This window comes from Lichenostomus cassidix, chromosome Z (assembly GCF_008360975.1).
Source record: "Lichenostomus cassidix isolate B80296 chromosome Z, HeHo_3.0, whole genome shotgun sequence".
Lineage (NCBI taxonomy): Eukaryota > Metazoa > Chordata > Aves > Passeriformes > Meliphagidae > Lichenostomus > Lichenostomus cassidix.
Window position 1 is genome coordinate 41,991,097 of NC_139511.1, and position 17,316 is coordinate 42,008,412.

At 38.6% G+C, this 17,316-nt stretch overlaps 1 protein-coding gene across 1 annotated transcript in view; it reads right to left on the reverse strand.

Moving 5' to 3' along the window:
* The window catches only part of ADAMTSL1 (ADAMTS like 1), a 176,455-nt gene that overhangs the window by 52,091 nt on the left and 107,048 nt on the right, over positions 1-17,316 (reverse strand). The window contains exon 16 of the mRNA XM_085041985.1: positions 704-914. Within this exon, the coding sequence (XP_084898111.1) occupies positions 704-914 (211 nt within the window). The remainder of the gene's footprint in view (positions 1-703; positions 915-17,316) is intronic.

Genomic DNA, 17,316 nt, shown 5'->3' on the forward strand with positions numbered 1-17,316 from the left:
CAACATATTCCAGACATTTTTGTTTGGAAGCTATAGCCAACTGTTAAGGTTTTCCAGTAACTTTGAATTAGAAATAGCTATATTCATTATTTACCTCTGAAAACACTGTTATTTTTTTTAAAGACCAAAAAATGCACACTTTGCAGGTTTTTAATGGGTTGTCAGCATGATTAATGATTCCTATTGATGGGCTAAAGCAAAATCACAGAATCATGGAATGGTTTGGATTGGCAGGCACCTTAAAGTTCTTCTAGTTCCAGACTCCCTGTCCTCCCCCTCCCCCCCACCTTATCCCTCACTGGGCAGGAACAGCTTCCATTAGACCAGGTTGTTCAATGCTACATCCAACCTGGCCTTGAATGCTCTCAGGAATGGGGCATCCACATCTCCCATGGGCAACCTGTTTCAGTGCTTCACTACCTTCACACTAAAAATTTTTAATTTCTAAGCTAAACCTACCTTCTTTCAGTTTAAATCCATTACTCTTTGTCCTGTTGCTACACGCCTTTGTCAGAAGGCTCTTCCCTCTTCAGCCCTCTTGCAGGCACACTTCATGAGCTGTAAGGCTGCTCTAAGGTCTCCTTGGAGCCCTCTCTACTGCAGCTCTCCAGCTTGCCTTCGTGGGACAGATGCTCTGACCACGGAAATGTGTGCAATGACTACTTCTAGCAGTCAAAAAATGACATTACACATACATTCTTACCTCTTGCCATTCTGTAGGATACCAGGAGGGTGGGCAGTCGAAGCGATTACAGGCTTGCACAAGGGATGGCTTGGGTTTAGAGCACAACTCATCTGCCAAAATCACAGTCTCGTTGGTCTCTCTTGACAGCAGATGAGAACAGAAGACATCTCGTGTCTGCAAACCAACCCCACAGGTAAGACTGCAAGTGCTCCATTTCCCAATCTCCCATCTGTAAAGGGGTCAGAAGAGAAAATCTTAATAAATTCACCTTAATTTTTCTCTTATTATAATGACAGATGGAGTGAAGAAACAGTAAACAAAAGGGAATTTTCCTTCTCTGATCAATGTCACTCTTGTAGCTGGAGGATGAGGCTAAGATGAACGTTTGTAGTTCTGCATTTTCATCTCTTGTCAGAATTTCTTCAACTCCAAGTCTCTGGGATTCCTGCAATACCACAGGAAAACTTTTGTGTCCTACAGTAGGAGTTTTTTTTGTCTGTAGGACCATGGACAATGCATTTCAAGATAGAGTGGATTTAATTAGCTGTTTCCCCCCTCCCGCCCCCATCTGAAACAAAAAATAAAGGAAAATATTAACAAAATTTTAATGAAAGGAATGTAAAAGTGAAACACTGAGCACAAATTTCTTTTGAAAGATACAGCTTTGGTATTCCTGACTGACTTTTCCGTTGAGATAACGTCCTAGGTTACAATATAGATGTATTTACGACTCTATTACCACCAGCTGTGGGACATTAGCTGCTATCACCTGCTAATGACCCACCCCAGATGACAGGCAATGGGCCATCAGGGACCCACCGTGTGACTCATGGACTTATCTCATCCCATTGTGAGATGCTCTGCCCAGGAGGGAGGAACCAGGTGTTCCCACCTGGATATAACCTGGCCTTGGAACTGCCTGAGCTAGCCCTGTCTACTGGGTTCCCAGAGGACAAGAGCTACCACTGGACCTTCAGCTGGACACCAGACCTTCACAGGATCACTGCTTCAACTGGACTACTTCAGTTGGACTGCTACCACCACCCTAACCAGGTGTCAGGTTGTATCTGACTTTGTCAGTGCTTTCCTTGTATTAGTGCACTTATTTTAAATTTTCCTATTAAATTATAATCCTGACTTGCGATCTCCCACCGGTTTGTTTTCAAACTAATACAGATAGGAGGTACTAAGGCCTTGAGAGATGCAATGGGAGAGTAGGGGATCATCTTCAACGCCTGGATGAACACCTGCCACTCAATTAGATCTTCTCTGAACTAGCTATGTAAACACTGCATCAACAGGATTGTCTATAACTGAATTTCCGTGTTCAGCACCTTAAGACTAGATTTCTGCTGTTTGAGCTGTACTGAACACAACCCATCATTCTGTTAGCCAAACACAGAAAATTGTTTAAAATATTAGGCCTTCCACTCATGTCTCAATGAGAGAGCACTTCAGAGATATATAGAATCGTATACACAAAACCCCAACACTTTATTCAGAAGGAAAATATAAGAAAATATTTAATGTAAAACTCTGCACTGACCTAGATATACTCCCACATCCAAAATGAAAGCATGGAAGTCAGATAGTGCCGTGTTTTTTACATCTGAAGAGTAGCTTCCTTTCCAGCATGACATTACTGAAACTGATTGCTGAGAGATAAATTAAAAATTCAGGAAAAGGAAGTCTCAGGGAACCTGTCTCTGAAGAGAGCAAATCCAGGCAGAAGCTTAAAGAGACAGATTATGAAGGAGGATACCCTCAGGTTCCAAACAGGATGGAGCCAGATAATGAAGCAAAGTTATGAAACATGTCAGTAGAATGAAGCAGATTTTGGGGAAGAAGCAGAGAAAAACCACTCTGATGATCTGCAGTCAATGGAAATAGCTTGGTACATGTAAAACACATCATGTTAGCAAACACATTACACAAATAACCATTTAAGACTGTGCCATTCTACAATCACAGAACAATTCTAACCTCTTTTCATTGTATGAAGGGATTTTTTGAGCATGTTTCCTCCCTTTCAAGTAACACCCTTAAAAAATTTAAACAGCTAGGACGTAAAAATTTTTTTTCCCTCCCTACATGATATCCTGATGGACCAAAGGCACACTGCTCCCCTACTGTGCTCCATTGGCTGGTGACATTGTCTGATTTTATAAAAGGATGCATGCTGAGCATCGCTGCAAGCACTAACGATGCTGTAGTTTGCTTTTAGACAATATTCTTGGTTCTGTTAGTAGCAATGATAATCTGTTTAACCCTTTCTAATAACAAATGTATCTTACATACTGAATTAGAAGTTCTCATGGTCTCATTCCAGGCTGTAATACATGGAAGGACACTAATCTGGATACATGTAGTAGGAGCTATTTGTCAGTGGAATACGAGTGACATATGGCAGCCAGTTAAGCTAAGCTGGAGTATGTTCTCCATATGAATGATGTGGGGGGAGAGGTCTTTCCAGATTTTCCCATGAAATTGTCAGTCAGAATTAATGTGGATATCATCTACCCTTTAGTTTTGGCACAATCTAAAATAAGATATTTGAGTAGGTGGTGAAAGGAAAGCATTTTCTTACTCTAGAATCTATTTTGATACATGGTTAGTTGCCAGAGTTTCTTTTTTCCAAGTGCTGGCAATAGCTGTTGCCTCCAGCAATATATTGTTTGTTATAAGTGCAAAATGTGTCTGTTGGCAGTTCACATTTCAGTGGCTAGCAAGCTACATAAACCCCCTGGACATCTTGGCTTCTTCAGAAGAGGGTGTCTGTTTCTCCTTCCAGAAAGAAATGCTGTGTTTCCAGAAAGTGAAAGAATTTGTTTACCCAGTGTTTGAAATTTCTGAATGTTGCAGGTTGCATCTCTTGCCCTACTCATAACTAACATTGGTTTGTTCACAGTTCTTTGCAGCTGCATTAAAGAGGAGATTCCTTAGAGGAGCTCACAAACTACAAGGTCAAATTCTTGTACTTTTGTAGTCCCAAGTGACTTTTATGGGCTTTCATAGATAGAAAGTAAAGAACGTAGAACAGACTTGTAAAGTGGAGTAGGGATAAGCAAATAACTGAACCCATAAATGAAATACATGAATTTCTAAGTCCTAAGAAGCACACAGAAAACCAGTGCTAATCTTATAGAATTATAGGGGCCTAGGATTATATTAAAAAGCTAAATGTGCTTGCAACACTTTGAACTAATACTCTCCTACTAAATGTACCAATTCATTTCTAGAATACTTGTACTCTTTGAGATAATAATCTTTAAAAAATATGATACTGCATTTTTGTAGTAATGCTGTTTTGCCCGTACTGTAGAGCGTTATGTGATGCTAACTGAAATATGTCCTGTTTTATTTCATGTGGTACTTAGCTATGCATTCCTCTGTCTATTTTTTCTTCTGGGTGTTTTGGCCATACTGACTCTCCTAATGCATATGACATACAAAAGAGAGTGTCCTACACACATCTGTCAATACCAGAATTAAAATGCAAGTAAGAAAGAATCTTTCACTTTAAAGGGTCAATAAATAGTTACAGAATCAAGCTAGAGGAACCTTGCTCAAGTGGAACTGGTATCTTTGTAAGCTAGCTGTGGCTGCTTTTAAGATACAGACTTTAGGAAAAATCTGCATACTTTCTGCTTTATAGAACAGCTGAAAGTTATCTATTTGGTGATTCCCATATTACTTCCCAGATCTTTGTGAAGGGATCACATAGTTTTAGTCCAAAACATACATTTTATCCCTTCTCCTTTCTCCTTCACTACTGCCCAAAATGGTGCTAACACATAGTAACAGAGATACAATGTATTTTTAGCCCTAGTAGGATTTTGGTGCGTCTATACTCCTAAATCCCTGGCTTGTCCTAGCTCTAAGTCTATCAGTTCGCCAGTTGTCCATTTTCACCTCCTAAATATCTAAGTAGTGATTATGTATATAAGCACAAACTAGACTTTTAAAATATTTCAACTACTGTACTTAATTTAAAACAAATATCAACATATTTTCATCCTCTGCCGGATATGTACACATAAGTCTGGTGATATACATATAATACATTGAATATTTGAACTGACTGAACGAAAATTATATTAATTCAAAACTTCTGAGACATTTAGAGATGGCTATCAAAGAGGAATGTAACAGGAAAGAGGCAATTCACAGGGCTGGATGTGTTGAAATGAATGTGTCTATCTGTGATACACATATTAAAATACACATATATGAGCATTTTCCAAATGAGCATGGATGAAAACAAGTTTCTACTGGAAATACATAGGGAGCATAGGATGGTTTAAAAATACAACTTCTTTCAAGTAGCATCAAAATTTCAAAACCAAAAACAATTACAGAAACCTTTAACTTTCCAAATGAATGATTTCCTTCTTCTAGCAGTGTATCTTAGTAGCTTTTTTAGAACTGGTCAACTATATGGACATATAATGCACATGAAGATAGGCAAACTCAGTAGTGTACCAGATCTTACTCCTCCAGGCAATGGTTTTCCTTACACACAATGTTAAGGCTGTAGTCTAAAAAACTAGACAAAATTTAAGGAAAAACCCAATGAACTGAAACACTAAATTTCTTGCACTTCCAGGAACTAGGAACAAACAAAATGAATTAGTAATGGACAGATTTTATGAACAGAAAAACCAGTTAGGAAATTTATTAGCCAGTTCATATTATGAATTAGACTAATAATCTGTAACGTACAATTACTTTTATGAATTATAAGTCTAAGTGCTAAAGGACCAATAATAAATTGCAATTTTCTGGAACATTCTCATGAAATAAATTAGGCTTATCTAAGCAATGCTTATGCATATGCTTAATTCCATGTAAACAATCAGTTTCCACAATTAATCATGGTCAGTGTGTACTTTAAGATGTAAATACAGCTCCCCTGAATAAAAGAAAGAGAACAACTGTGAAGCCCCAAAGGCCAAAAAAGGTTCAATAATCTGAAAAACTGATTACCACCACAGGATGATTATTCTATACTATGAATATAAGTCTAAAAATTTTAGAGATTCTCTCAAAAACCAGTTTAACAATGCTATTTGAGATAGGGGAAATTATCTTGACAGAGTTAATAAAAACCTTTCCTGTGGTCTATAAATGAAACTTGGGCATTTGTTATCCGTTTCAGGCTGTTTAAATGGAAAAAACTTCCAACACATGACATGAACATGTAAATCTGTAAAGTTCCAAACTTCTAATTTTTAATTAGGAATGAACTTCCCTTCTTTCTTGCAATAGAAAAAAAAAAAAAAGGTATCAAATTGTGCCCCAGCAGTTCAGGTGAAGAACTGGAGGATCAAGTGAGTAGGATCTTGTTCTTGGCTCTTTGCTGAGCTCCAGAGGTGAATCAGACCAGAACTGCTGAAACATGGGCTAGCCTGTGAGTGTATTCCCTCTGAGTCCAAAGGGAAGGCTCAAGTGCTGGGTTGGATCATACTGTTCTCCCACCTGTGTCACAACTTCACATCACAAAATCACAACAATACTTCTGTGTGGTGTTTTTTTGGGTTCCCCCCCCCTTCCCCGCCCTGAGTTTTGTCCATGCTGTCTGCTTAGGTTGTAGTCTTACAGCAGAGGTGTTATCTTATTCTTTCTCTATCAGCTAGCAAAATGGGAGTCTCAGCTCGAGAGGAGCATCAAAGCAATAGTGTGTCATGAATAACAATGGGGACAACAATGCACTGTTAGCTCAGTTTTGAAATGTCCCTCCCACTGCCACAAGAACTGCAGCTCAGACAATACTTTTGCTAGCTAGAGAGACCAGAAAGTGTCACTGGCTAGTAAGCAGCCACTTTTGGCAAGACTACCTGCTTGAATTAGTTGCCCCAATAGGGCTACGAGCCTTCAGAACAAAACACTGTCACAACTCCCATAATCAGCCTCAAAAAAGTACGTGTAAATAGAACTTGTAGTCTTGAGCCTAAGCACTATGAAGCTGACAGTTTTGGGTAAGTTCCCTTATGCACAGCATATGGTAAAGCCCAAATCATTCTAAGGTGTTAGGTGTTATAAGAACATTTTCTAGGGATGTGGTTTAATCCTGAAAGTCCCTTCCAGCACTGCCAAGATATTTGAACATTGTACAGGAAAAGTAAACACTTTTCTAGACAAAGACCTCCCAAACTAGTTCTCAAAAAATGAAATTATTGTCATTTTTACGTGGTTAAACCATATGAAAGTGATACAAAGAGCCCTTCTTATTTCTAAAATAAACATTCATCAGTGTGAAGAAAGGTTTGCCTGGAAACATCTGACTAAACATCTGACACCTGCCTGCATAAACACATTTCTCAGTGCACAAGGGCTGTGAGACAGCTGTGTATATGTGCATGCAACAGACTGAGTAAATCACATATTATGCCAATACTGGCTTCCTGTTTTCCTCTGTCAACCTGTGCATCTGCCATTTGGCTGTGAAGACTGGGAGGTCTGCTCAGAGCCCATTTACTTCCTTTTTTCCATTTCCCTTATGAACCTGGAACAGTGTTTGTTTCATGGGTGTGAAAGGCTTTCTTGAGACTCATTTAATAGATATATCTTTGGTTGAGTAAGTATGCTCAGTATCACATCTTAAATGTCAGAGTGTGATCTTAAGCTCTGGACAGCAAGAAAAGATACTGTCCATTCTGTCTGGGTAGCACACTTTTTTCCAGCTACAGGATTGAGATGAAAACTCCCAAGTCAATTCTTGACTTAATAATCAAGGAAGTCTCAAAGAAAGTGGCACAGAAGCTAATAATTTAACTAAAAGGGACTTTTTATCCAGGTGTTAAATCACTCACAGTAAAATCAGACTGCTCCTTTGAAATGAAGTGAGCAAAGACCTCAACCCTGGGGTTTAAACACAGATCTGAATTCCCTAGGAATTGATCTCCCTACTGCTATCGTTCAATTTGTAGTAGAACATTACAAATACACGAACAGTGTACACACACATCTCAGGAGAAAAGTGAGATTTAACAAAGATCTACAAAAGTTAATAATCATTAAAAAATAAAAAATGAAATTTCAAAGTACTTTAAAATCATCACCAGCAAAATCAGAAAACCAATTCATACTTAGAGTTGTTCAGTGTACAGTATCACCACTGTGACAAAGGAGCTGAACAGGCAGGAAGTTTTCAGGGGACTGTTGTGCACAAGGGAGAATGAGGGTGTTTTCTTCAAAAAGTATCTTCCTTACAAGTGGAGGAAATCCATTAAAGATTATTGACTTACGTGTGCAGACAATGCACATAAGCAGATCAAAGGCTCAGTGAAAGTGCTCTAGGAGCTGACAGAAGTGGACTGCATTCTGTAAACTTATTGACACCAATTAACATTGCAGCTCGAATGTGGTAGGCAGCCAGTACTTATGTAACAGAGCCAAACAGAGGAATATAGAGAAGGAACTCAAAAGTCAGAGAGTAAATGGAATACACAGCAACTCTACAACTGACAATTCTGATTAACATTCTGACATGTTTAAAGCAATATTTATAATGTTCCGCACTTTAAAAAGGTCTTGCTGTCCCCTGAGTCAGAAGCAGAGAACATCGACTATTCCAGTAGGACAGAAAAGAGAGTTTGTATTCCTCTGTCAACATTTTGAACAGTGGGAGGTTGTGCAGTGAGTCCTTCAGGGAGCTTTTGCAGATACAGATTGCATGAACCACACAGGAACGTGAAAAGGTAACTCAGGTAAGTGAACTGGTTTGGCAGAGACTTTGTTGGAGGAATTAGCAGACATACTGGCTACTGAAAAGTGCCTCACCTAAGACTTTTATTCTGTATGATAACCACAGCACTGAGATAATTGATAGCAATAGCTGTCTTTAATATAACTACACAGGCCAGATTAAGTTTGATAAAATAAATGAGCACCAGTTTAGATTTGGGCTTATGCTTAAAGCAGCAACTTCCTACAAGGCTGTTGTTCAATATATTATTTGAGATACAATAAAAATAGATCACTGGCAGGCCCTTTCAAGAATGGAATAGCTAACAGTTAAGAAATGAGTAAATCAATGCAAAGGCAGAAAGCTGGTTAAGAAATAGTGTAGGGAGGTTTGAGGAATAGAACAGAAATTGCACAAGTTGTAATTGTAATGGGAGACAACAGAAGATGAATGAGGAGTCCATAGAGACACACACACCTTGGGAACTACAGCAGGGTGAGCTAATGTACTTTGCCCTAAACCTACACTGAAGCAATGCAGAAACACAAGAACCACTAATTTATGAAATAATTTTTGCACATCAGTCTACATGATTCTTTTGCAAAGAAGCAAAGGAACAATGTCCTAGTTTCTGCCCAGACAGTTAACTTCTTTCTATAGCTGTTTGGATTCAGTGTGAGAATAATGTTGAGAACACACTGATATTTTTGTTTGATATTTTATTTGCTGCTAATTAGTATTTATACTACGTTAAGGACTTTTTTTATGTCTCATGTTCTGCCTGTGAGGAGGATCAGAAAAAAAACTGTGAAGGAGCATAGCCAGGACAGGTGATCTGAACTGGTCAAAAGAATATTGGACACCACAGAATGTCATGCCTGATATATAAACTGGAGAAGTTACCTGGAAGGGAGGGTGATTGAGGCGCAGAGGTGGGGTCTGGCATTGGTCAGAAGGTAAGCAACAGTATAGGTGCATCACTTGCTCTTCCTTGTTTGTTTTCTTCCTCTCTTATTATCATTCTCATTATCATTCTCACAATTATCATTATTATTATCATTATCTACTACAATTATTATATGTTATTTATGTTTCAATTATCAAACCCTTTTCTCCCAGCCTACAAGTTTTCACTTTGATTCTCCTCCCCATTCCACTGGGGTGTGAGGGGGTGAGTGAGAGGTTTTGTGGTGCTTAGCCACCATAAGGCCTTAAATCACGAGAGTTTAATACCCTGCTGCCCATGACTGAGCTGCTTTATGTTGAAGACTCCCCAGCTCCTTTCACACTGGTGTTTTCCACACAGGACTATGTCATAAGCCGACACATTTTCTTTACACCTACCTTTATGGCATATGGAAAATGTTAAAAAACCCAGCTATTCCAGAAGGAGACATCAACAAGCTTATAGACACCAGAAGTCAAAGAAAGAAAAAGGTCAGCAGGTGAGAAAAATGTGCAATCAACTGATAATTTTTAACCTGAAAGTCCCTCTAAAACTAAGCTTTTTAAAAATGAGATAGCTGAAAATGGATGTAGATGGCACAGAAATAATATAGAAAAAGCCTGACTTCACAAACTGTAAGATCAACATTCATGAACAATGTGAATTTGTCCCACAGAGTTACAAGACTCTCCCTAGATCTAAATAAGCCTTTGCTGAAGTAATAAGGGCAGGAAAGAAGTAAAGAAGATGCCACTGGATTGAATGGACAAAACAAGCATATTCATGAATGAAAGTGTGCTCAGATAACAGTGAGTGGGTTTCAGTAATTCCTTAGTAAGTCCAAATTTTATGAGCAGTACTGCCACAAAAACAGCAGATAACATGAGCTGCTTGCTGACCTGGCTGGCAGCATTACAGGGATAATATTTTCAATGGGATGAACTCCTCCTGAACTATTTCACCAGAGCAGAAGATACAAACAGACTGTCTTTCAAAATCAGGCATACACAATATTTCTCTAGTTTTTTTTTTTCAGGGGGAGGGCAGAGCAGTAGAACTTAATCAAATATGTATGTAACTATACGATATTGTGATTGAACTCAGGAAACTCACAATGTGTGCTTACATTCCCTTATGTTCTGCTTTCAGTTCCCTTCAATGCCCTTCTTGCAACATACTGTTAAAAAGGCAGTAAAAGAATTTTGTTCCAAGGGCACAATCAGATCCAGAATTTTACATTTAATTTCATATTTAAAATGTTTCATTTTTTTTTTATTTTATATTTTAATTTTATACTTATATTATAAAATTATAATATAATTATATTGAGGAACCTGGAAAAGTGGGTCCATGGGAATTTCATGAGGTTTAACAAGACCAAGTACAAGGTGCTGCACCTGGGTTGGGCAATCCCCATTACCAACACAGACTGGGGATGAACAGATGGAGAGCAGCCCTGGGGAGAAGGACCTGGGGATGCTGGTGGGTGAGAGGCTGGACATGACCCAGCAATGAGCACTCACAGCCCAGAAAGCCAAAGCTGTCCTGGGCTGCATCCAGAGCAGTGTGGCCAGCAGGGCCAGGGAGGGGATTCTGCCCCTCTGCTCTGCTCTGCTGAGACCCAGCCTGGAACACTGCATCCAGCTCTGGGGTCCCAGCACAGGAGGGACAGTGACCTGTTGGAGAGTCCAGAGGAGGACACCAAACTCATTAGAGGGATGGAGCACCTGTCCTATGAGGAAAGGCTGAGAGAAATGGGATCATTCAGCCTGGAGAAGAGAAGGCTTTGGGGTGACCTAGTCCCAGCTTTCCAGTACCTGAAAGGAACTCACAAGAAAGATGGAGAGAAACTCTTTATAAGAGCATGTGATGACAGGACAAGGGGGAATGGCTTCAAACTGAAAGAGAGCAGGTTTAGACTAGGTATTGGGAAGAAATTAATTCCTGTGAAGGTGGTGAGATACTGGCATAGGTTTACCAGAGAAGTTGTGGATGCCCCATTCCTGGAAGTGCTCAAGACCAGGTTGGATGGAACTCTGAGCAATGTGGTCTAGGGGAAGGTGTCCCTGCCCAAGGTAGGCATGCTGGAACTAGATGATTTCTAAGGTCCCTCCCAAGCCACTCCATGATTCTATTTCCTTTTTACTTTATATTTTGAGATCCTGAAACTGTGACCAATAATCTATTTAATAGCCCACTCACTTTTCTCTAATAATAGATGTTTATTCCACATAGACATTTAGAGATCCAAACATACAGGTGCACCTCACACAGAGTGGGGAGGCTCTAAACTCATGTTATACCCACAACCCCCCCAAAACAAGTATGTTAAAGTAGGTCAGATTCATGGAAATATCAACTGATTCTGACTCAATGGAAGGAAAAATTATATTAAAAGTGGTGGCATCATAAAAATTACAATGTACATAGGCAAACTGAAAGGTATCAAAACACCTCATATCTCCATCATAATTGCTATATCAACATAGGTCTGTACGCAGAATCCACACAATATAGAATGGCAACTTAGTACATTTCTCCAAATTTTCCTGAGTGAGAAACTGGCTTATTAGGTCTTGGTGAAAATAATGACTTTATACACAGGAAGGGAAATGAACTTGTCTGATGTACCCAAAAATCTTTGTTCAGACCAGGAACCAGAACAACGTAATTATTATAATTAAACCAAGAAACAAACTTCCATCCAATATAGTTACAATAATACAAATATGTAGGTCCATTGGGTGGTAGTTAGATGCACAGACCTCTGTGTGAGTGCTTCAAATGTCTCCTAAAGCTGTGAATGACTAAGACCTACTAACAGCTGGTTAGTATATACAATACATCAGCTTAGTCACAATTGTAATGGGTAATTGCACATTGAAGATGGAAATTTTCATGGACACAAATAGGTCTTCTTGTGCTTCTGGGGATATGACAGACCTGCTTGGCAGATAGAGAATTCTTTGTTTAATCAGTCTGACTCCTTAATTCACTCCAAACTGAAAGGAAATGAGAGCACACTTCCTATTTATTTAACGTGTGAATCTTTCTGATAAGTAGCTGTGTCACAGAACTGTACAGTATGTTTTCAGGAATTAGGACCACATTTTTACTTGTCTTTTACATAGCTTATCTTTTCACCCATAAAGGTTTATTGGTTTGAAAGCACTGGGTATTCCTCAGACTACTTCAGTTACTTCAGAAATACTCTAAGTGGAAGATAAAATCATGCTGTTAATTTCACCCCTTTTTAAAGGAAGTGAAGATGCATAGTAAAATCAACCATTTATAAGACCCTGTAGCTTGTTTTATATGTTAACGCTGAAGTGAAAAAGTTAATCCTGGTCATTATGCTACAAAACATTTGACTTAACTTCATATTTGGCACAAAAGGAAAGACATGCTTTTATTGCTGCTGTTGGGTAAGCTTCTTTGGGAAATGAAATCCTGCTGTTGAGGCAGTAAATTAACACTCAAGAAGACTGAGCATAAATGTAGAGTGAAAAAATGAGGAGTAGAAGCTAACATATAAAACACTGGAGTGAGACCATATTTGTTCAATATACTGAAAAACACCAAGTGGCAGTGAATCCTAAATTCTGGCATTAGTAAAGAGAAGGGTGGGGAGAGGTGGACTGTATTAATGTAACTAAACCCAGAAAATTGACTGTGCCAGGAAAAAAAGAAGAGTAATTGTCCTCTGCAGAGGAGATCAGTGAGTCCCTAGCATGAGTTAAAGCTAATACTCATCACAAACCAAACTATAACAACACTGTGTTAGGGCATGGCAAGATTGTTTCAACACAAGGGTGCACTGACTTGGAGAAATTTGTGAACTGAAGATCTGCGCAAAAAAAAAAAAATCTATCTAGGTATATAGTATTTTGAACAAGAAGTGCAGTTTATCACTCAAAGTTAAGAAGGATATATAGTATAAGTTGCTAAAAAAATAATTTGCAATTTCACTCTAATATTTTATGAAGATAATAGTCTGATGGGAATACAACCTGAAATGAAGAAAAATGTCTATTACTGTAATCCTATCTAATGAAGGAACACTCATTTTATTTAAAACAACAAAATGGCTGGGGAAGACCTCTGAAATTTTAAACAAGAAGACCTGGAGGCAGGGTGTGATGGAGGCACCAGAGCTGCTCCTCTGACTCTCTGAACTTGCAAATTGCTTTGCTTTGTGTTTTGATGTGATGCACATCGCTGAAAAGGGTCTCTTTGGTGACTTCACTGTAACTGCAGCTGAGCAAGGCACACCGAGGAGCATGCACTTTCTGCCCCACCACAGGCAGCACACCCAGAGAGAAAGGGTAAGCAGGGGCTGCCAGACACAGCTTGGACAACCTCTTGAGAGCTGGAATGGGTGCCAAGTGGGAGATTACATTATAGTAAAGGGGAGAGAAGAGCAATGCTTTTAGGTCACGGATTAATACATTTTAAGGCCAGGGTGGTATTACAGTAGTGGGGGTAGGCAGCCAGCTAGGGAGGGCAGCTTGTTCAGACATCTCTGTACAGGCCTGTCTTTAGCATAGTAAACCTAGGCAATAAATGACATTATGATTCCCTCACCAAGTCCATGGCTACTGTTGAAGATGTTTCTCAAACTAAAGGCTTCAAATGAGGGTGAATCTGCCCTGTGTGACAGCATATTCCTTCTAACGTCTGGTTCTCCAATCTCTTGGGGACTCTGTGGGCTACATCTTGAGTGGCTCTCAAACACATTCTCAAAGCACTTCGGCTAAAAATAGACTTAAATGCATGCCACTTTAAAAATATGCCAGTTGTTTGTGAGGGTTTGAAAACCTGTGTCACAAAGAGACAGTAACACCATCTTTGCCTCATTAATGCTAATTCTAACTTACAACTCTGAAAAAAGCCCCAAACTGCAACATAACAAGAGCTGGTACCCCCTGCCAATAAGGCTATAGTGCAATGTCTGTAGATGTAATGACTTGCAGATCTTTTAACCTTTCTCATGAATTAGATAGAGATGCTCTAATATTTCACCCCACCAATGCAAAACACATCTGCACTGACACCCTTCCACACAGAGGTTACCTTTAATGGATTAGAGAAAGCTCTGGCCCTTTCACACATATTGAATTAATTTCAGATTGTCGATGGGTGCATGTCTTACACTTGGCCTGACCCATCACCAATCAAATGCATTGAAAAACGTTTTTTTATCCTTTGTAGTTTGACTTTAGCTGGGAAATAGATCAAAACAGATGGACAACACCACATTCACCAAATAAACATTAAAATAATAACAGGTGATTCATCACACAAACACAAATTAAGCCAACACAGAAGAAAAAAGAAAGAAAGAGAAAAAAAGACTATGCAATGAGGTAGAGCCCAGACTAACTCGGGCAATGTTTACCTTTTTGGTCAGGTATAAGGACCAATCAGATGGTTTCCTATCTTTTCTTGCACACAACAGAGGCTTGAAGTTGCAATGGGAGAGTCATGGGTGAAATTGTGTGCTATTCCTAGAACCATCTGCTTTTTCTTTCTTTTTTTCCCCTTAATTTTGTGGAATTCATCTGTTTTTTGTTATACAGACATAAAAGTTCAGTTTTGAAAATATTCATGAACAAAGCTGTAGAAATTGCCTGTAATTTCCTCCATTTTCAGCCATCTGGTTTGCATTGCTTTGCTTCTCTCTTCACTACTCCATACATGTTTACCAAATCTTTTCAACACGCATTGACCAAATTATGGAGCAGTTATAATTAATGACAGTTACAACATTTTCTTTCACCCTTTGGTAGGGCTTGTTGCCTCGCCATGAGGTGCTCATGCAGTTGCTTTTAAAAACAAGAGCAATTATATCTGATTAGATGATGACTGCCTCTGCAATTTGGGCTGTGGAGGCTAGGAAAAGACATTTTGGATGTGAGTAATTTTGTTGTTGAAAACCGCAATGCCAACATTGAAATAGGGTTGTTCCAACTGGTTTTTTTTGGTGTTTTGTTTTTGTAATTTAGAACACAAACATAGCAATTAGCAAAACTTACAGAAGAAACTTCTGGACATTGAACAGCTACTCTGAATTCACTTCTGGAAGACCATGCTCTGCTCAATTATTGATATGTAATTAAAGTGATATAGCTTGACTGACACAAATTAAGTAACTGAATAACTGAATTAAAATGGTCATAGTATTCCCTCCTCTCTTTCATGTAGAAAGCATCTGGCTCTCCTAGTACATCAAAACTACCAAGCTATATCCTTTTTCTAGAAATAGTAGACAAGGGCATACCAAATTAATGATAACAAATTTTACTCTGTAACTTTTGTGTTGAAAGTCAGTCATTAGCTCCCAGCTTAGCAATCATCTCTGCAGTGTTTCCCATTTTCTTAGTCCAGTTCAAAACGAGAAATTTTGTTACATTGTTTTCCAGGAGAAAAGGGTCTGGACTCTTTTTCTGCTATTGTTCTTGAAGCAATAAGCAAAAAACTCTCAGCAAAATCTGAAACCCCAGGAGACTCAGTTGGGATTTGAATATGGAGGAAATCTTCCAACTTTTTTGTGTGCAGCTCATCCTGATTCTTAGTCTTTCTTCTGTAAGAATTTTAAGCATGAGATTTTTCTGACTCCATACAGCTGTGAATATCTGAAGACAGATTTCTGTGGTTTAGTTTTTGTCTCTCTTCCATGTACTCAGAATAGTAATGTGGTATGATATTAAGCCAGGATTTCAAAGAAAATTACAAAGCACTCTCAGCTGCTGTACAAGCACCAACACCTTTCAGTGTTTTTGTAAATGTGATGTATTGCCAGTATATTCTAGATTTTACCATATTCTGTTCCAAGAGAGACCAGGGCAATACGGAATTGAAAAGATTGATTATACATAGACTAATTTTGAGATAAAGTATTAAGTGAGTAATGAAGTCTTCTAGTCTATCCACATCTATTTTCAGTAAGGAGCAAAATGAACAGTAATACTGCAGATCTTTTTAGTATTATTCTTCTAAAGTGTCCAAAAAATCTCAAAACAGAGGGATCAAAACCAGAATGAAATTACTCTTCACTGACTACTTCTCCAATAACTTTCTTGAGCTGCATGCCTTCTGACCCTCCAGAAAGGCTGACAAGATCCTGTAATTCAGTGCTTTTGTCTGTCCGTAGTAAAACAGCTAAAACAGTTGTTTACAGCTTTCACAACTAACCCTTTAAGAGGCTGCATAGTAGGCCTACATGTAATTAAAAATGCCTGTAGCAGAAGCAACATTAAGCTTTGAAGTTATAACATTTAAATGTTCTCCCACTTAAGCTAATAAAGATCTTTAACGGTACTAAATTTTAGATAAAAAAATTAATTTTTGAGCATGCTGGCTGTTTAGATTAAAGAAATGTCACTGGAATAATTTCTCTAAATATGTTAGGAGACACCTTCCATTCTCTTGGGCAAAACTTCTTAGCCTTTTCTTCATTCTTCATACTTTTCTTCATGGACAATATTTCCTTGCCTACCAAGACATTCATTACCACCTCAGTTGCCTTTTCAGTGGAATGCCTCCTCTACCACACAACACCTGCATGCTTCAGCAGTCACTTACAAATAAAGAATATTTTAGGAGAGTGGTTTTTATAATTTTAGCTTCTGTTAACACACTTAAGCAGCTGGAAAACAGAGAGAAGAGCCAACACTATGAGACCAGCCAGCTCTCTCTATAAGTCATCAGCAAGAGCTCTGGGAAGTATCAATGGTTCACAGATTTTGGAAAGTCCTGTAAAATAGATCTAAGTTCACAGCCATAGTGTATTATAATTTTTTGATTTGTCAATGAGTAGAAATGCCTTCATCAGCATTCATAAGGACATGATTTTAGCCTAAATCTCCATCAGACTCCTGGATCAAAATTTCTTGAATTAGAATCCTGAAGTATCTTATGATTTAAACAAGGAGAAAGTCCTGATTTAAAGAAATAATCCTTTATTTTTTACTTTTTCCCCCAACTATTAAAGCTTCT